The 20,727-nt window shown below is 43.1% G+C and overlaps 2 protein-coding genes across 7 annotated transcripts in view; one reads left to right on the top strand and one right to left on the bottom strand.

Annotated features, from left to right (window-relative positions):
• SLC49A4 (solute carrier family 49 member 4) overlaps window positions 1-2,729 on the bottom strand; it is a 127,157-nt gene extending 124,428 nt beyond the window's left edge. The window contains exon 1 of the mRNA XM_034785220.1: window positions 2,153-2,729. Coding sequence (XP_034641111.1) covers window positions 2,153-2,513 — 361 coding nt within the window. The 5' untranslated portion in view covers window positions 2,514-2,729. The remainder of the gene's footprint in view (window positions 1-2,152) is intronic.
• Window positions 2,730-3,106: 377 nt separating this feature from the next.
• HSPBAP1 (HSPB1 associated protein 1) overlaps window positions 3,107-20,727 on the top strand; it is a 59,699-nt gene continuing 42,078 nt past the window's right edge. For 2 of the 6 annotated variants that reach the window (XM_034785218.1, XM_034785213.1), the window contains exon 1: window positions 3,107-3,245. In XM_034785218.1, coding sequence (XP_034641109.1) covers window positions 3,209-3,245 — 37 coding nt within the window. In that variant the 5' untranslated portion in view covers window positions 3,107-3,208. Of the gene's footprint in view, window positions 3,246-3,294; window positions 3,574-7,749; window positions 7,808-20,727 lie in introns of those variants that run through there. The other 4 variants (XM_034785216.1, XM_034785217.1, XM_034785219.1 and 1 more) reach the window with 4 other exon arrangements.

Below are 20,727 nucleotides of genomic sequence, written 5' to 3'. Positions count from 1 at the left end.
GATAGTCTGATTGACGATCCATACAATGGCAACTTTCTTGGAACTCTTGAGTTACTAGATCATGACAACATAACTCAGGGCCATTTGGCTAGAGTAAACAGAAGCAGATAGAGGCTAGAACAACGCAAGGACAGGTACATTACCTCTCATGAGAGAGTCAGAATGAGTTTATTGAATTAGGTGGTAAAAGCGGGCAAAAGGCCATGCTTGCAGCAAAAGAAAAAGCCATCTATTATCCTATCATATGTGATGCTACTCCTGATGCCTCTCACCAGGAACAAAATGTGCTGATGTGCAGGTTTGTAGGTCAGGACCACAATAGTAGTGCATTTAACATTCAAGAAAGATTCTCCAGTTCATCAACTTTAATAAAAAAAGATATAGATGAAATGCTAATTGTCAGGTGAAACGCCATAACATTCCATTTGACGACTGCTGAGGTCCAGGATTTGAATATGTCAGGAAAATTAAAAGGCATAGGCCTGCATTATGTTCAAAAATAAACTTGCTGTGTCTTCTCCTTGCACTTCCGATTGACGTAATAATTACTTTATTGTTTTCCCTTTCCTTCAGATAAGCAAACAGTTAATCCCTAGAATAAATGAAATAAGTAGAGACAAAAGCCTCAATCCTGCAAACATACGTATGCTCACCTTTATCCATGATGACAAGTTTCAGAGTAACAGCCGTGTTAATCTGTATCCGCAAAAAGAAGAACAGGAGTACTTGTGGCACCTTAGAGACTAACAAATTTATTAGAGACTAATAAAGCTTATGCTCTAATAAATTTGTTAGTCTCTAAGGTGCCACAAGTACTCCTGTTCTTCTTTTATCCATGAGTAACCTCAATTCACTTCAGTGGGAGTGCTCATGTTCTTAACAGGCCTTGCACAAACGTGCTGTAGATATTAGACTTTTTGCACACAAAGTGTACTACTTTAAATACAGGTAAGAAAACAATCCTCAAAAAGTTTATAATCTAAATTCACAACTTCAGGAATTATCTTAAATTTCCTCAAAGGTTGGTTAAAAAGATATCACAAACTTGACAGCTAGTCCATTTTAAAAAATGAATTTAAAGTTTTTCAAGGCACCGCAACTGCCCCAAATGCTCCAATTTGTAATAACATTTTCCTATTTTCAGGAACTTTTATTATGCAAGCCTCACATTGATACTAGAATGGTCTCAAAGATTAACCCAATACTTCAAACGGACATGTTAGAAACACTAAACCTTCTCTACATCCTTACCCACACGTTTTGAGATTAAGGGGATTTAGGGAATTTCCCACCCCAAATTGTAAAGGTATTGTTAAGACAGTTTTTAAACATCCTTTGTAGTGAATGACTTCTGCTGTGCATTTGCTTCAATTATATATTTAAAATATCATTCATTTCATCTTTAAGATATTTCCTCATTCAAGCAATCTTGACAGACAACTCAGCACAAATGGAAATGGGTTAGTTATAATGAGATCTAAGGATGAAAAGCACTACATAATAGGTAGGTAGCAGTAGTATTATATATTTATGGAAACAAAGAAATCTTAATATATGGTTTACCTCCAAACCACTGCCATCCAAAAATGAAACCCAAAGGAAAAACAACAAACACACAGAAGTACGTCAGAGTCCTCATGTGACCCCCTAGAGAGAAAAGGGAATGGCGAGGGGGAGAAAGAAGAGCTGAGAAGAGGGAAAAGGTGCTGATGGGGATGGGGTGAGAAAGGGAACGTGACAAATATGAATGGGGAGAGCGGGATAAGGAGAACAGAGACTTTATGAAAACTCCTTGCAGCCCCAGCCCCCACTGCCTTATACAGTGTGAGTCCGACACAACGCCATGGGAGTCCGCTTGCCCCACCAGTTCCCCAGGGTTCAATGGCAGCCCGTGCCTGCCAGAAAGCCTTTTGCCATGGGAACCCTTTGCCACCCACCGCACGACAGCTCCAGACCCCCTGCAGAATGCCCAGAGCCTCTGACCCCCCACTCTTACCTCTAAAAGAAGAACAGGAGTACTTGTGGCACCTTAGAGACTAACAAATTTATTAGAGCATAAGCTTTCGTGGACTACAGCCCACTTCTTCGGATGCATATAGAATGGAACATATATTGAGGAGATATATACACACACACATACATATACACTTACCTCTCTTATCCATGAGCCACATGAAGGCGAAGCAGGGCAGGAAGCCGATTGGGCCCCACAAGACGAGCAAGGCGATGTCCCAGCTGGAGAAGCCGAAGGCCAGGCGGGCCGAGTTCTGGATGGGGCCCCAGCTGTTCCACACCAGGCCCTGCACGAAGCCCAGCAGCGAGAACACCAGCAGCACGAGCCAGCGCCGCCCGTAAACCCGGCCCAGTACCGGCACCAGCCGGGGCGCCGCCGCCGCCGCCGCAGGGGTAAGGCCCCGCCGAAGCTGGGGCACAACGGGACCCCCCGCCGCCCCCCGGGGCTGGGGTGGTAGCAGGGACTCCCGCTCCTCCGCGCTGCTCCAGCCTAGACCCATCTGCGGGAGGCGGCGAGGGGCCTGCCTCCGGGCGGCCAGGACGGGCTCGCGGCCAGCAGCTCTCGGGGCGGTTGAGGGGCCCGGGTCCTGCTAGGGCATCGGGGAGGGGTCCGGGGAAACGACGCCAAACTCACAATCACAGCGCTTCTGCCGGGCCCTGCCCAGCCGCATGCGCGAGCCGGGCGGCCCTGCCCACGAGCCGGCGCCTTCCCTCCCACCGACCCACCCACTCTACTTCCAGTCAGAGCCGCCCCCAACGGTCACTCCCTGGGGGCGGGGGGTCTCCCTCAGTCAGAGCCCCCCCCCAACGGTCACTCCCTGGGGGTGGGGGGGTCTCCCTCAGTCAGAGCCCTCCCCCCCCCCCGGGTCACTCCCTGGGTTCCCTCATCTGGAGCCGCTTGGGGGCCAGGAGCCTGAAAGGCCCTTGGCCGGGGTTCTCCATTGTGTACTGAGCTATGCGAGAGCTGCCCCACCCCGACCAAGCCCCCGCTGCTGGCCGGAGCCCCCAGGACGGGTCAGCGAGCGCGTGACCACAGCGCCCGCCCCCTTCGCACACAAACAAACCCACGTGAGGGGTCCGCTGCTCTCACGTGATCGGAGGGGGCGGGGCTCCTGATGACGGACAAAGCGTGAGCCGGGCATGTTTATCCGCTAGCCCCACCCCCTGGTGCTCTGCCCGAACCCCCGGCGGGAGCATGGCAGAGGCCGCAGCCCTGGACCCCCCGCTGCCCGGTAGGTGGCCCCGGCCGGCTGACGTGTGTGCTGCGGTGGGTGTACAGCCGGGCCAGGGTGCGGCTTGCTCGCAGCCCGCCCCGCGCGCAGGGTGCGCTGGCTGCCTGCTTCTGGCCTGGCCTTAGCTCGCAGCCCGTTGTCCGGGCTCTGACCTGGCCCCCAGAGTAAAGTGTCTGGCTGGGTCTTCAACACCCTCTTTGCAGACGGGGCGCTGGCGCCTTAGCGGCTCCCTCCCTCGCTGCCTGAACACGTGTGCACACATGCACGGGTTGCTCCCAGCACTTCACAGTCTGGCGTCCCTTAACCTCAAGGCATGAGTTCAGTTCCGGTAAGTACCTCCGTGCTAGCAGGTCTCCCAGACGTGCATTCCTCTGCACTAGCAAACTCTGCACTAGCAAACCCGCTTCAGCTCCACTGGGGGTAGCCAGCAGTGGAAGCTGAGGTGTAGACAGGTTTTGCCTCCTGTGGGGAGTCCTGTCTGCTGTACTGCATCCACTGTTCCTAACATCGCTGGAGCTGTACCCCTGAGGAATTACATCTACAAAGGTTATTGGTGCTGACAAGGCTGTTAATGTGTCATGTGCATGGTCCTTTACATTCGTGCCTCTGGCGAGTCATTACTACTTAGGGCTTGGCTACAGCGTAGTAAAGGAGCCCTGGTCGCACTAGCTCACTACCCGTCCACACTGGTAAGGCACGTAAAGCGCTCTGACCCCACGGCTACAGCGCTGCTGGTGCTCCACCTTGGCAAGTGGAATAACATTTGCTGCATCCCCGCTGGAGTGCCACGGCGCCAGTGTGGACAAGATGTTGCATTACTGCGCTCTGATCAGCCTCTGGAAGCATTCCATAATCCCCTTAAGTCAAGTGGCCACTCTTCTCATTGTTTTGAATCACTGTAGGAATTCGGATATGCCATTTGAAAAGCTCTGTTTCTGACAGCCGGCTGCTTATCTGCTCCGAGACAGATAAGTGTGCTCTGAGACAGATAAGTGTGGAATGCTGTGTGTGTGAGAGAGAGAGAGGCGGGGGGGAGAGAGGGTCTGCTGCTGTCTGAACTTACAAGACAGCATGCTGACATGCTCTCAGCCCCCCCAAAGCCCACTGTCTCCCCCCAAATACACACAACACACTCCCTGTCACACTCCACCACCCCCCATTTGAAAAGCACGTTGCAGTCACTTGCGTGCTGAGATAGCTGCCTATAATGCACCACTCCCAATGCCGCTGCAAGTGCCGCAAATGTGGCCATGCCAGTTCGCAAGCAGCTGTCAGTGTGGACTAGGGTGACCAGACAGCAAGTGTGAAAAATCGGGACAGAGGGTGGGGGGTAATAGGAGCCTATATAAGAAAAAGCCCCAAATATCAGGACTGTCCCTATAAAATCGGGACGTCTGGTCACCCTAGTGTAGACAGACTGCAGCGCTTTCCCTACTGTGCTCTATGAAGGCGGGTTTAACTCACAGCGCTCTACATCTGCAAGTGTAGCCATGCCCTCTGATTTTAAAAAGGGGAAGAAAAACTAACAACAAAAGTAGGAAATTAACAGCCCAATGACATTAAACGCATTAAGGCTGTAAAATGTCAGGAAACATAGAAGTTAAAGTTCTCATAGTAACATTAACTTGCCCACATGAGTATCCACTTCATATTTCCAAGTTAAGATTTAAATTCATTGTATTTTAAAAATAAATTCTGTTTTTCTATTTGCTGTTTTCCAGCATTACAAATTATAGATTAAATCTTATTCTCTCTCTCCACTCACCCCTTGTATCCTTCTGTAAATTCCTCTGACTAATCTTCCACTGGCCCTTGGGATGTTGTGCATCATGAATCTTCCTTCTGCTCCTTCAGATCTCCACTCAAAGTCCACATTTCCCTCAACAATGACCCACACTCCCATGCCTAAAACACATAATCTTTAAAGGAACCTCCTCAGTATGTATGGGTATCTTATTAGTACAAGCAACCTCATTATATATACTTCACATAAATCTCTCTGATCTGATATCACCTCTCCTTGACTTAAATGAGACTCCTTGTGATTCACCTATACAGATCCAATTGCAGGATCCAGGATTAAATTTGCTTTTGAGATGCTATAAAAGATGGTGTTGTGACAGGTCATCCACTTGCTACTTTTTTTCTTTAACGCAAAAGGAAACAAAGAGGTGGGAAAGAGATCTGGTTTCTGCTGGTGACTGCTAGATATGACTTGGATGGGCACAGTTCCACCAAATGTAAACTACCCTTATAGGCTGCTAGTATTGTTTTATAACAATGGTGGTCTAAATAAAAAAAAATTAAATCCCCATTGAATGTTATGATATGGATTTACTTTTTTTAAAAAACTCAGATGAATTTACAGTCATCTGTCACGTGAGCTAAGCTCATATAAACTATTATAATTTGAATAAATTGAAGAATATATTCAGTTCATTATGCCATAGATATCAATAGGTAATAGACTCTGTTTACCACATGCAATTATCATAAAATTAATGGCTTATGCTGCACAGTATTCCAGTTTCTCTGAAAAATTATTTATTTCAAATTGGCTTCAGTTCTGTCACAATGATTGGAAATTTAATTGATAAATGGCAGTATGTTGAATTGGGGTAAGCTGGGTAGTAGGGTGCACCAGAATTTATCTCACTAATACATCTAAGCAGAACATCAATGAAATTCAAATGATACTTAACCCCTAATTCTGCAATTGGATCTGTGCAGGTGGATCCTTATGCCCTTATGGAGTCCCATGAAAGACTATGGGCACTGGCATAATGGTATGCCCATGCAGGTCTGATTTCAGGATTGGGGCCTAAACTAGGAATTACAAGCACCAGGGTGGATTGAAGAAAATTTATACCAACCTAAATAATTAGAAATATGGGCAAAAAATAAGAAAATGAGATTCCGTCTAGACAAATTCAGGCTAGTTCACCTGGGAAAATATAATTCACACACAATTATTTAATAGGAGACATATGGATAATAGCAGATAGTAAATAGATATGAACCTTAATGTGAAATGGCAGCAAAACTAGATCAGTCCAAATTCAGGCCTGGCTCAATTAAGTAGTGCGTAGAGGTATCAACCAAGATCAGTGCCTCATAGTGCGAGGTGCTTTTCAAACACTAACACCTCACTATATTACAGCCATGCCCCAGAGATCTTGCAATCTAGTATAACTACACTGCTACTGTAATTTCACTGACTCATTAAAGTAGTGCCAATGATAACGTGCTGTCAAATGCAAAAGATAAACAAAGAGGGGGGAAAAAGAGATTTTTCCCCCCTCTAACCTTTTTCAGTTATAGTAATCCTAGGTGTTTTTTATTACACTAATGAGTAGAAAATATAATTCATTCAGAAGTGTGACTTTTCAGTGCTCTTTAATGTTTAGTACAGTGATACTCAGACCTCTGTCATTCTGGAGCCAAATTAGCGATCAACATTACCCAAAAGAGCCACAGTATTGTGAATTCATTGTTTCATTTAATATTTTTATAGTTATAATATTTTCACAGCAAAATGACGGACCAAGGATTCTACAATTGGTTAATAACATAGTAAAAGCATTGTGATTGGCTAATAACTTAAATTGGTTAATAATTAAATCACTGTATTTTAATATCGTGTGCTGCAAAGAGTTGCAGGAAACATATTAAAGAGCCACTTGCAGCTCCCAAGCCTCAGTCTGAGAATCACTGGTCTAATAAGTAAATACAATACTCCCCTGTTTTTACCATAGTGTAAAAAGGAAGACTCTGAATATATGTGAATAATTAATACAATAAATGCTCAGTAATTAATTCAAGCCTTCTCATCGTCTGACTGTTTTGGAGTATATTTTGACTCTCATACTGACCAGTAAGAACTGATATATTTTAAGCAAGAAACAGCAATAATAACAAAAAATGAGCAGCAGATATTAAAATAGATAATGTAACGCTATCTTTATTTACTATTGATTTCATATGATTAAAATGATTTATTTTAATTTTATTTGAAATCATTCCACCATATTTCATAGCACTATAACAAATATGCAGATATTCCAGTGGTGGCATGACCTTTTCTAGCTATTTAATTAACACAGTAACATTTCACATGAATTTTTCTTGTTTGCAGGATTTCATACCATTTAAATTTGTTAATGTAAAGGAGCATTGCATTGTTGATAAACTGTTGGAAATCAAATTATCTGGTAGCTAACTGATTGCATTATTTCACTCATGGATATAACACTTCTCTAAATATGCTAATATCACTCTTTCCTCCATATGATGGCATTTTTCCCATTCTCATAACTGACATTTATATATTTGGGTGTGGAAATCTCTGCATGCTTTAAGCTCATTATAATGTAACCTAGACATTTAAATATCATCAGATCAGCTAAATGTGTATTCAGACAAATATGAAGATTTTTTGACTCCTAAGACTTACACAAGTAGAGTTTTATGGGGTTTTTTGTTTGTTTTTGTTTTTTTAATGTAGTAGCAAAGAATTTGGTCATGAAGGGTTAGAGTTCTGTTATGAAGTTGAGAGAGACAAGGTAGGTGAGGTAATATCTTTTATTGGACCAACTTCTGTTAGGGAAAGAGACAAGCTTTTGAGCTATACGGAGCTTTTCTTCAGGTATAGGATAGATTCTCAAGCCAGGTCTACACTACCACTTACTTCGGTACAACTTATGTCACTCAGGGGTGTGAATAAGACACCCCCAAGTGACGTAAGTTACACCGACCTAGGTGCTGGAGTGGACAGCGCTATGTCAGCGGGAGAGTCTCTCTTGGAAGTGGATTTATTATGCCAATGGGAGAGCTCTCTCTCATCAGCATAGAGTGTCTTCACCAGACATGCTACAGCGGCACAGCTGCACCGATATAGCGCTTCAAATGTAGACTAGCCCTCAGACTGTCACAGCTAAATACAAGGTGGAACAGATTGTTTAGTGTCGGTAGTTCACACACATTTTAAGGACCAGTGGCCTGATCACACCCCTGCAGTCATAGGACAAAAAGGGGAGTTAGTGGCTTACAGATTGTTCTAATAGCCATAAATCCAGTGTCTTTATTAAGATCATGATTTTTCGTGTCTAGAAAAGTTATGAATTTGAGCTCCCAGGCTTGTCTTTTGAAGGTATAAAAGAATATGCTATAGTATACTAAGCAATCTGTTCCACCTAGTATTTAGCTGTGACACTCTGAGTATCTTTTCCAGACCTGAAGAAGAGCTCCGTAAAGCTTGTCTCTTTCATCAACAGAAGTTGGCCCAATAAAATATATTCCCTCACCCACCTTGTCTCTCTATTATCCTGGGACCGACACAGCTACAACAACACTGCAAACATGAAGTAGGGAGATGTTCTTTTGAAACTGCTCCAATCTTTCATGTAAAGGCAATTCACAATGCCTGCTATTATATATGTCTTAAAATTAACTGTACAAAAATTTGAAAAAGTGCATTGCTGTGCATATAATCCTGTTTATATCATAATATCTTTGATTGGTTTTGTTTGTGGTTTTTATGGGAGTCTTGTTTGTTTTGGAGAGGGTACTAGAGATTTTCTAAAATATTCAAGATCTCTGTACATTTGCAGGTTTCTGATAGTCAGTGTGAAGTTCATTATAAATAAAAATAATTTACATTGGTATTTTTGATTGAAGCCAGCAGTAGTTAGACAAGAACTAACAAGCACTTGAGACCAATTTGCTATTCCCACACACCCAAACTTGGTTAAGGTGCAGTGAAGCTTGAAGGCACATGTCACTGATCTGAATGCGTATTATTTTTCAAGAATGTTATTTAACAACCAACCCCCAAACATTCAGACCCCAGAAAATGCAGTTAGGGTTTGTCTATTCAGTGAAGTTAGTGCACCGTAAGCTAGAGTGAGAATTTAAAGCATGCTAGTGGCTTTGCACTAACTCCCCATGTGGACACCCTTACTGAGCACTGAGAGTACCCTGGGGTGTTTTGCTTAATGTGTTTCTGAAGTGCATTAAGCTACAACGCACAAAGGCACTCTTACTGTGCTGTAGGAATGTCCACACAGGGTAGTGCACACTAGCTGCTGCAAGCATTTCCACTGTGTAGACAAGCCCGTAAGGTTGCGCTTCTCAAAAAAGGCATCCAGACCACTTTAGATTTTCCTTGCCCCCTAGAGATGATAGCTACCATCTTCGTTCTTTGCACAGAACATCAAAAATATGAACCAGAGAACATTGATTCTGTAACTTGTTTCATATGTTCATGTCTCTCCATACTACGTGAACTCCTTTTGTCACCACACTGATGGTTGTGCTGTTTCCATGTAATTGCTCTAATGTAATGATCTAGGCATTTGTGATTTATATATGAAGATATTCGATCTTGAATAATTGGCTGCCATATGGAATCAAAGGAGCACGGTGCACCTTACAAAATCAAATAATTTGAGGAGCTGAGTGCCTTCAGGGTGATCAGGCCCTTCATGAAAAATAGTGAATGACTGCCTTCAATAAGCTGGTCTTTCTATTGAAAATGGTGCACGACCACCAGAACATAGATAGGGACACTTTGGAGTGGGACATTATATATAAACAGTGAAGAAAATCTCGGGGTTGAAGAAAGATATTTTGATACCATTAGTAGTAGTTTGTCTACTATAAAGCTGTGAAATTTAATATATTTCTCCATTCTAAAGCTGTACTTTCCAGTAAAATTCTGTATATTCTATCTCTCTGGACAGACAGTAACTTTTCTATCGAGTGTATATGTATTACGTAAAACAACTAACATTAATGCAACTTTAAGATTGAGAATTCATTCAGAAAGGTCAGGGGATTCACACCTTAATGGACAACATTAGGTCAAATTTAGCCCTAAACCAAGGTTTTTTAACAGCAAGTTTTTGCTAAACCCAAACTATGAAATTCAAAACAAAATGCTGTAAACAATGTTTCATAAACAATTATTCCCCTTCTTTGCTGGAAACCTAAACATCAGTATTATGCTAGTGCAGGGGTGGGCAAACTTTTTGGCGTGAGGGCCACATTGAAGGGCGGGGTAGGGAAGGCTGTGCCTCCCCAAACAGCCTGGCCCACACCCCCATCCGCCCCCTCCCACTTCCAGCCCCCTGACTGCCCCGCTCAGAATCCCTGACCCATCCAACCGCCCCGCTCCTTGTCCCCTAACCGCCCCCTCCCAGGACCCCCCCCGCCCCTAACCTCACCCCCTATCCAACCCCCCTGCTCCCAGACCCCTGATTGCCCCCTGACCCCTGTCCACATCCCCGCCCCCTGACAGGCCCCCCGGGACCTCAGGCCTATTCAACCCCCCTGTACCCCATCCCCTGCCCCCTATCCACACCCCTGCCCCTTTACCATGCCGCTCAGAGCAGCATGTCTGGCAACTGCGCCGTCCCGCCGGAGGCAAACACACTGCTCTGCTGGAGTGTGCAACCCTGCTGCCCAAAGCGCTGCCCGCGCGGCGGCATAACTGCAGAGGAGGACGGACAGCGGGGGAGGGGTCGGGGGTAGCCTCCCCGGCCGGTAGCTCAGGGGCCGGGCAGGATGGTCCTGCGGGCCGGATGTGGCCTCTGGGCCGTAGTTTGTCCATCTCTGTGCTAGTGCATGAAAGTGAAATTGATTAGGAACTGACTCAAAAGTTAAACTCACCAGACTATTTTCATTAAAGGAAAATGGAAACAAGCATAATTAACAATGAAAAGCGCTGTTATTAAACATTTACATTACAGTAATGCCCAAGGCCCCAATCAGGATCGGAGACCCTCTTGTGCTGCATGCTGTATAAACCTCTCTGGACATGTACACAATGGATTCTTCAAATTTCTTTCAGTTTAATAACCTAAGGTGTTATTAGCACAAATATTTGTTTTGTTGTAAAGTATATATTTTAACCTGACAACCTTTTAAGAAACTATACTGCAACAATAACTAACCATGATTACGGTTAAGATTTTGTCACAGTTCTTTTTAGTAAAAGTCACAGACAGGTCATGGTCAATAAACAAAAATTCACAGAAGTCTGTAACCTATCCGGGACGGGGAGGGGTATCACTGACAGCCCAAGCCCCGCTGCACATGTGAGGGAGCAGCTGACAGCGCGAGTCCTGCCACTGTCCTGGGAGCTGACAGATCCTCCAGCCCCACCGCTGCAGGCGGGGGCTGAAGCCAAAGAAGTCACAGAGGCCTGTTAAAGTCCCAGAATCCATGAACTGTGACAAAACTATATTCTTAATCATGATGCACATCCTATATATATATATATACACACACACACACACACTTATACTAGGTAGTGCGTATGTGAACCACTGCCCCCTACTACATAGAATAAGAACTGCTCAATTGTATTATAGGCCTATGGTTCTCACCATTTTGGGGCTTAGGACCTATTTGTAAACCTTGATGGCCTGTTGTGACCCAGTAAATAGCTTTAATGCAAAAAATACCTAGCTTGCTAAATATGTCTTACCCACAGTATATACATGTTAATGTAATAAGTATTTAATAACAACAAAATAAGTACACCATTGTGACGGAATACACTTCTGTATTCACACTCTACACACTATTGTAATAATCTTTGTACAAGTATGCCTTGTAAGGTATCCTTTGAAAATTCATAATTTGCTGGTCAGTATTGTCCTGGTGAAATACATATGGCAACATTGTATGTGAAATTATAAGATTCCCCTGTATGGTGGTGTTAACAATTTTTCCAAACCCCACAACCCTGCCCAAACAAAACTTGGCAAACAGGTCTGTCCAAAACAAAAAATTAAGCAGAGCACACATTCCTAATTTAAGCAGTAAATACAGTCATCAAGGGACGGCTAAGGAAGTTCAAACAGGTGGAAAAAAACCAGTAGGGAATATCCATCCGCATAGACTCTCTGACTCCTGGTTCTCAGGGGGAAATTTTTTTCAAGAGGGGGACTGAAACTCTGAAAAGGAGGGACAGACACCCCAAGGTGCATCCCTTTCTCTCCCCCTGCCCATCACATTCACTAGACCCAAAGAGATGAAGGAAGCAGACATTGAACTCTAGGAGGGGTGGCAGGGAGGGGTCCTGACCAACGGAGTTCGGTCAGTAAGCATATGATGAGAAAACTTTGCTTTGACTCTAATATAGTTTGTTAGCCACCAGAAAGCATTTCATCTTTATTTTTCTTCTAACCATTTCTGACTTTTATGCCTCATTACTTGTATTCACTTAAAATCTCTCTTTGTAGTTAATAAACTAGTGTGATTGTTTTATATAATCCTGTGTGTTCAAGTTGAAGTATCTGGGTAACAAATTGTATTATTCCCTTAAAGGAATAACAGACTCAGTATATTGGTATTGACCAGGAGGGGGCTGGGCAGTACAGGACATACATTTCTGGGGGGAAATCTGAGAGTGGGAGTTTGTTGGGATCACCCTGTGGCAGTCTTTAAGGCTGGTAAGAGCCAAGGGGTGGCTGGCTGACTGCAGCATGCACACAGGCAGAGCTGGGAGTGACTTACATGCTGGAGGCTGTTTGTGAGCAGCGAGGTTACAGGGCAGGGTGACACAGCTACTCGTTAGTCTGGATTGTATCCTGGTATGTCACAACCACGTATACCATTGCAGCGGCTCCTGTCCTCTGGGGCTGGGCTCAGCTCCCTGCTCTGGCCATTGCGATCTCTGGGGTTGCAGCGTTGGTCAGGCTTGGCCTGACCTCCTTAATGAGGGTCTGGCCAACCCAAATTTGGAGAGTAAAGTTGTGACCTGGCACATGGGGTCACAGTGCCACTCAAACTTGATCTGACTTGCCCTCCATCATCATGATGAAGGGGTGGCTAGGCCATACCAGAGTGGCGCTGCAACCTCACAGTGCCTGGAGAGGGGAGCCAAGCCCAGCCAGCACTGTGGGACTGGAGCTGCAGGAGCCACTCCTGCAGGGTGAGTGTAGGGTGAGTTCTGCAATCCTCCCCCACACCCCCTGCGGGCAGAACCTGACCCTTTCTCAGGGCCTCCCGTCTCCTGGGTGAGGGACTTGATTTCCCCCTCCCCCACTGGGACATCCACACAACCCTTTGACACGTTCTGGTGATGCAATTTTGGGTTGCAACCAATGGATTGAGAAACCGTGTTATAGGCTGTACACTGTTACTAGCTAAAGGGAGTAGTCCCTTTTGACCAGAAAGATCTCTCTCTCTCTCTGCTATTGCCCTGAAGTTCTGACTATGTTGTACAATACAGACACATCTGTGAGGTCCTACATGACTACAAATGTCAGTGCATCTTATAGTATGCATTGAACAACTTACAGTAATATTAAAATTGACCATTAACAAAGAAAGCAAAAAAATAGAAAACATTTTGTCTGTATAATGTGGCTACACCATGTGATGGGGTGGGATTTTGTAGGCTGTTGTTGGTTGGTTTGAAAAATGAATGTTTAAATATCCTGATTTGTGAATTCTCAGTTTTTCTACTGTGTCATTGTAGCAACATTACTCTTTGCATTAAATATCCTGTACCTTTGAAGAAAGTACATACAGGGTTGTGATCGGGGTACACAAGTGCTGCAGAAGCACTTGAAAGGTACTTTTTTGCTGCTAAATCACTCTCACAGCAGTGTAAGTGGATGTAATTTATGTGCCAAAGGACAAAGGTGTGGATTTGTGGCAGGCAAGAAAGACAAAGCCTCCCCCACACACCTTACATCATGTTGGAGATTTTTGATCCTTGGCAACAATGAAAGTGCAGCTTGAGCACAAAGCTGGTTTCTCAGTTAATGACTTGAATCACTTTTCAAGGAAACAGGTTTCAGAGTGGTAGCCATGTTAGTCTGGATCAGCAAAAATACACACACACACACACACACATACAGAGAACATGAAAAAATGGGTGTTACCATACCAACTGCAACACCCATTTTTTCATATTCTCTGTGTATATATATCTTCCCACTGTATTTTCCACTGCATGCATCCGATGAAGTGGGTTTTAGCCCACGAAAGCTTATGCTCAAATAAATTTGTTAGTCTCTACGGTGCCACAAGTACTCCTCGTTCTTTTTCTTTTTTCTTTCCTTGAAAAAAAACAAACAAACTGTAGGTCAGGTGATATGTCATCAGACTCTGCATCAGCGTATCTTGCAGACTGATCACTCTCTTTGCTATTAGCAGAATTCTTCAAGGATGCTGTTGGTAGTGGGTGAGGTCTATTTCTTCTCTCTTTCCGCTACTCCTCCACTAATAGCAGAGATCAGTGACAGTTTTATCACGAAAGTCTCATTGATGCCCAGAGAAGTTGTATCTAAACACTCATGTATTGCCCTGAAATCTTAACAATATATATTTAAGTGCCTCCTAGTGCCGTAAAATAGTTTGTAGTTTTGCAGACCAGTGTAATCACATGCAGATTACTGTAATATTTAAAAAAATAACACTTACCTTGTGGGTGTAATTGAGAAAAAATTTAAGTATAAGCCCCTGCCCAGATCATTACATTTACTTTTGGTTTTGAGGGGTTTTGGATCCCCCCCTTCTTAACCATCCTCCCCTGATTGCCAGGCACTTAGGAAGATGGAGGTTAGTTGACTTGAGTGGCTTGGCACTCCCAGAGTACTGTATTCAAAATACCTGGGGTCGTCCTTTAACTCTTTATCATTTTTTTCTCTTTATAAGATGTTAGGATGATAAATTCTTACACATTTGCAAGCAAAACAATGTAATGGGGGTTATTCTACAAATATTTTCAATAGAACTTGTTCTCTTTCCTTTCGAAAATAATTCTAAACCCTCTCAATTAAACTCCATTATTTAAACAGCGGGGTACATTGGCAGGAGACAACTACTGTTCGCTAATGAATTCTTGTAATTTGCTACATTATTCTACTTTAATGACAGCACATTTAACTTTTTAATGACTGTACATTTAACTTCTGAACAACTTTAATCAAACCCACTTTTCTGCAGACTCCCTGCTGTGCTAAACTCTTTATTCCCAAACCCTGCACAGTATTCAGAATAAATTTTAAATCAGAAATTGAGAACTGATTTTTCTCTTGGCAGCACAGAGAGACTGGAAAGTGATTGTCAGAAATCATCACTACCCTTTCACCTCCCCCACAGTATTAAAATCTGGATCCATTGTTGGATATTAAAGCACCTCTTGTAAAGATGATTGGCTTTTCAATTAGCAGATTGTTATTTTGGAACGTAACAGCAATGAAGTGCCATTGCAAACAATGCAAAACATCTGTGCCAAATCATATAATTTCTTGCAGTAATTGAATTTGAGTTGAAACTTGACAAAGTCTGATTCTTGGTTGGCTTCTAAACATGTCTCGTGTAAAGTCAAAAAGTGGGACAAATTATTCATTCGCCTTTTGTGCAGTGGAGATACATCGCTTGTTGGGGCCAATAGAAAAAATTAGTTTGCTAATACTCTTGTCTCTTTTTTAATCAGATTACAGTTGGGCAGCAGAAGACAGTCTGTGTTTCCTCTCTTTAAAGGGAACATACATCTCCACTCCCCGCTTCCCCGTGGCTTGTGGCGTACTATGTCCAAGATGTGTTACTGGCATTTTGTTTCCTTCGTATAAATTTTACTTTTACTTATTAAAGACCAAATTGTGTACTGATTTACACACGATACAATGTGGGGAGTTTGCACAGGGTATAAATCAGTGTAGAATTTGGCAATTAGGAATGAGTTTAAGTAAAATTGAAGGTAAACCAGAGGTATTAGAGGAAAGAACTTTTCTTTTTAAAAGCAGCAGTGGCATATCTTGCATCAACTGACAGGCTTAATAAGTTATTCACGATCATTAAAGCCTTGATCTTGCAAGTATATGCTTAACTTTACTCACATGAGCACATGTATTATAGGATTGCGCCTACTTGGAGATAAAGAATAAAAATTTAGAGGAGTGACTTGTTTTACTGCATTGAAAATAAGATTTCGTGTTAGATACCTGCAGTTCTGAGCAAGAAGTATTTATCCATAGCTCACAGCCACACAGTTAATAAAGCAAAAAATCACTACATTCATTTACAACAACTGACATGTACCAGGGAGTATAAAACAATTTAAATGAAGTAGTACATGATTAAAACAATTTTGCCTTTTCAAACCTGATCTTTTGTCCTATTTTTCACATGACAGAAACATAATTATATTTTTGTGTGAAAGTTTAATGTGACATAAATATTTTATTAAGTGGTATGATATGACCTGAATATTTAGGAAGTTTTACCTTCTATTTCATGCCAGGATTTACTGGCTACATTCTTTGCAGTTGGCTGATAATCATCTCCCTGGAGTAGATAGCCTTCTTAACATACTGTGTGTATCATGGTGCTGCCCATGAATTCACTTAAGGAATGAAATAATTCGTTCGACCTGGGTGAACTTTTTGAAAAATGAATATTCTACTTAGCTTGCTAATTACCAAGAGGCATGAAGAGGACTACACCAGAGGTCTCCTCCTGGTTAAGAGCTACACAGGAAAGAGCTTGACAAATCCTATCGCAGCACCTTTAGATGTGCATTTTTTCACTTGACAGTGCTATAGTCAGCCCAGAGGAAGGAAGGAGGTAACAAAAATTTGAAGCAAAAAATCTACCTTCATATCTCCTGTCAACTCTCATTGCCTACAGCTCTTCAGGAAGCCATGGAGGGGATTGATATAATGCTGCAAAATGATAAATTAAATGAATATAGGGAGCTTTCAGGAGTCTCAGATTCCAGAATGACTGATCCCTCAAAGACTCTTGATGCAAGTGTCACAGATCAGGGCAACTGCACCAATATTCTTCCTCTATGGTCCACCCACTCTCGGGCTTCCAGTTCCCCAGCTGTCACGTCTCTCTCCCTCCTCACTGGGTTTTTTTCCAGGCTGCCTACACTGAATTCCCCAGCGAATTAGACTTCTTAAGCATGGCTGCTGTGCCTTTTCCTCAGAGGCTATAAGCAGCACAATTGCCCATAGGTATAGGTTACTACACAGCTCCTTCTAAGCAAGCACATTTATTCTTAAGGTGAAAGCATCACAGACAAATAAACAATAAAAGAACCTGAATGCATGCTAACAAACTAACCAGAGATCACCCCCAACTCTAACAAGGGCTATGGCAGGTGATCAGTCCTTCAGATCCCACCTGGGGTTATTTCTGTGGTTATAAGTTCATAACCACCTGGACTCAGAACAAGCACCCCCATGACTAGGTCAAGTCCTTCCAACCCTTCCAAGGAAGGATTGAGGCCTCTTGGACAGAAGGCCTGTCTGTTTGCTGGATCAGAAAGCAGGCCTCAAGTCAGTTTAAACTTAGGCTTTTTATCCAAAAGTCATTTCTTTGTCTGTTGGTTCTCTAGAGAATCCAGTTTGAACCAGTATATGCGAACCTGTCCAGGTTAGGGGTATCTCTCTGAGGAGGTTACAGCCTGAGTGAATTTGCCTGATCCCTTCCCACTGTCTCATCCTTCCCCCATGGAATTACTTACAATCTCTGGCCCATACTGATACACATATGTAATACAGTAAGATCTTCCAAAGATACAGCAAGTTCTCTGTTCCTGGGGATTTTACCAAATCATACAAATTACCTAAATAGAAAAGGGCTTTCTACAAGACTGTTCTCTGAGGCTTCAAGCTCCAGGCAATTCTTGCCACTAAGAGGCCTTTTTTCCTTTGCCAAAAAACTAACCCACCCACTCTCTGTTCCTGGGCAAAAGGACGTAGGGAGTTTTTGTTTTGCTTTAATTAAAGAATTGCTTATTTGCTGTACACAGACTGCTTTTTTACTGAATGGAGAAGGTGTTTCAGTACCTATCCAGACAGCAACGCTCCAAAGAGAGAGTTGAGAACATATTGGCTCTAATTCAGGAGTGGTCAACCTGAGCCTGAGAAGGAGCCAGAATTTACCAATGTATATTGCCAAAGAGCCACAGGAATATGTAATGACTGTCTATGTATATATATATATGCACACACATAATTATATAATTTGATAATCATATTTTATATGTTTATAATGTATAATTAACAATAATAAAAAACTTACCCTTTTACTTAGTGGGACTTCTGGCAATCCTTGCTTTCAACAATTCCCTTGAAGTTTTATTTCTGTTTAGTTGTGCTCACAAGCAGCAGTTCTCTTAAGTGGCTGTCTGTCAAAATGGATCGGTGGTTGGATTTCACATGTTTGAGTGTCGAGAAAACAGACTCACAAAGATAGCTTGAGGCAAACAAACATCAAGATTAATTTTAGGGCTGCACCTCTGATGTTGGGGTATTTATCCTTTGGTACAGATTTCCAGAAAGTAAGGGTCCCCTCTGTCTTCTGAGCAGAATTCAATCTGTCATCTTCCAAAAGTTCTATTATTTCGGTCTGGGATGTTGCTTCATCAGTGACTAAAGGATGCTTCAGACAATCGGCTTCAGCACGAAAAGGGTCAAGCAGAAATCTGAGTTAGGTCTTTTCCGCTGCAAATCTTGGAATCTTTCCTCAAAACTGTCCTTACAATCCTTAATCACGCTCGTATACCTAGTTGTGCTCCATTTTAGGGGTTCTGCTGCATCTTCTTTTGATGTGGCTTGAAGTTGTGACATTGAGGGAAAGTGTGTCAGCTGTCCCTCAAGCATTTGTCTGGGAAACAACTGCAGTTTGTTCATGAACACAAATACGCCTTGCACTTGATCAGACAGCAACCGGAATTTTCCTTGCAAGTCCACGTTTAGTTTATCCAAATGCAGCAGCATGTCTGCAAGAAATGCCAAATCTAGAACCCACACAGGATCTGTAAGCTCAGGCAGTATTCTGTGTTTCTCCTCCATAAACAATTTTACTGGTTCCAGAAGCTCAAAAAAAACGGGAAATAACTTTACCTCTCGAGAGACACCAAACTGCACAGTGAAATGGCAAATCAGCAGGGGAGTCGTCTTCATCCAGTTCTTCAATTAGATTTTGAAATTGTCTGTGATTGAGTGCATTTAAGCAAATGAAATTCACAGTGTGCAAGACAGGTTTCATGACATGATCAGATTTGAGATTTTTAGATACTAGTTGCTTCCGATTGAATAATACAGTGAAATGTCCAAAATTCATGAAAGCTCTCGTCAGACTTACAAAGCACTACTAATCCATTCGCAAATCCCCACATGGATGGAGCTCTGTCCGTTGCAATGGCAGTGAGCTTGGTAAAGGCAAGTTGTTTTTCACAATTACCAACATCAACGCCTACTTTAGATCTCATCCACGAGTTCTGTGCCTTAGTAACACGATATCGAGGAATTCTTCCCTGATAACACAGTCGTCCGACACAGTGCAGGCAAATACCGATAATTGAGGTTTATCCTGTGCATTGCATGACTCAACCAAAGTGATATTCAAATACTCCCACTGCTGAAGTTGCGAGTGCAGTTGCGATTCAATGTCACCGTTCAGGTCAGAGATTCTGCGTTCTGTTGTGTGACGTGAAAGCTGCAGACCAGAAGTTTTCTTCCGTAGATCCTTGTGACAGGACTGAAATCACATCAGTGAGGCATGTTTTTTTACGAACTGACCTTCAGAGTAGGGCTTTTTCACACGGGCTATGTGCCAGGCCACATAATAGAAGGCTAACGTTACTGTTTGCTATCGGTTGGAAAATCTGGTGAAGAACTGGGGTTCTACATCCTTTTCTTTTTTCCCCAAAGTTTTCAATGTTAAAGTGTGGAGTTCAGAACCTTGTGGGAATTCTTGATCCATATGTGCAGGGCTCGAAGAGAAGTGACACTGTAAGTTTGAAGATTTGAACTGAGAGATACACGTCTGGCAAAGAAGACACATGGCCTTCCCATTACATTCAATGAAAAAGTACTTATTCTTCCACTCCTGTTGGAAGCCTCGATTTTCATCTGTGTATTTTCTCTTCCGTTTGCACTTGCCTTCCATTGTTAGATGGTGTAAGAAAAATATTGATAAAAATTTCGACAGGAGCACAGTGTTTACACTCCCATTTCTGAGTCCAAACTGAGTAATGTGCTCGCCGCAAGAGGTGATGTAATGGCTATGGAACCTAGTCACCATGTGCTTGTGCAAGGATTCAAGGAGACACAGGCACCGACTTTCCAGAGTTGAGGCCATCAGAATTGAGGTTGTCAGTGCCAACATTCTCATTGATGCCTTCTTCTTACCGCCAGATGATGGAATGGTGCATGCTTGAGGGGGCACTAGATGACCTCTTTGGTTCCGTTTTTGCCATTATTACCTCCTCTGGGTCCAAACTGATCCTCATTAGTTGCTCCAATATGTGTAGCTCAAAACAAGCATCCCTGGACTTACTGGGTGCTCAACCCCCTGGTCTGCCCCAGGTCCCGCCCCCACTCCTTGGGGGAAGGGATGGAATTTTAAAAATTACCTTTACCTTATTTTATTATTTTAAATTTTGCAATAAAATATGCCCACATGACTGGAGAAGGTATGTGATTTTGACATCACAAGAGAAACT

Source organism: Trachemys scripta, chromosome 11 (genome assembly GCF_013100865.1).
Source record: "Trachemys scripta elegans isolate TJP31775 chromosome 11, CAS_Tse_1.0, whole genome shotgun sequence".
Taxonomy (NCBI): domain Eukaryota; kingdom Metazoa; phylum Chordata; order Testudines; family Emydidae; genus Trachemys; species Trachemys scripta.
Note: the sequence above shows the minus strand (reverse complement) of the source record. Positions and strands in the feature narration are given on the sequence as shown.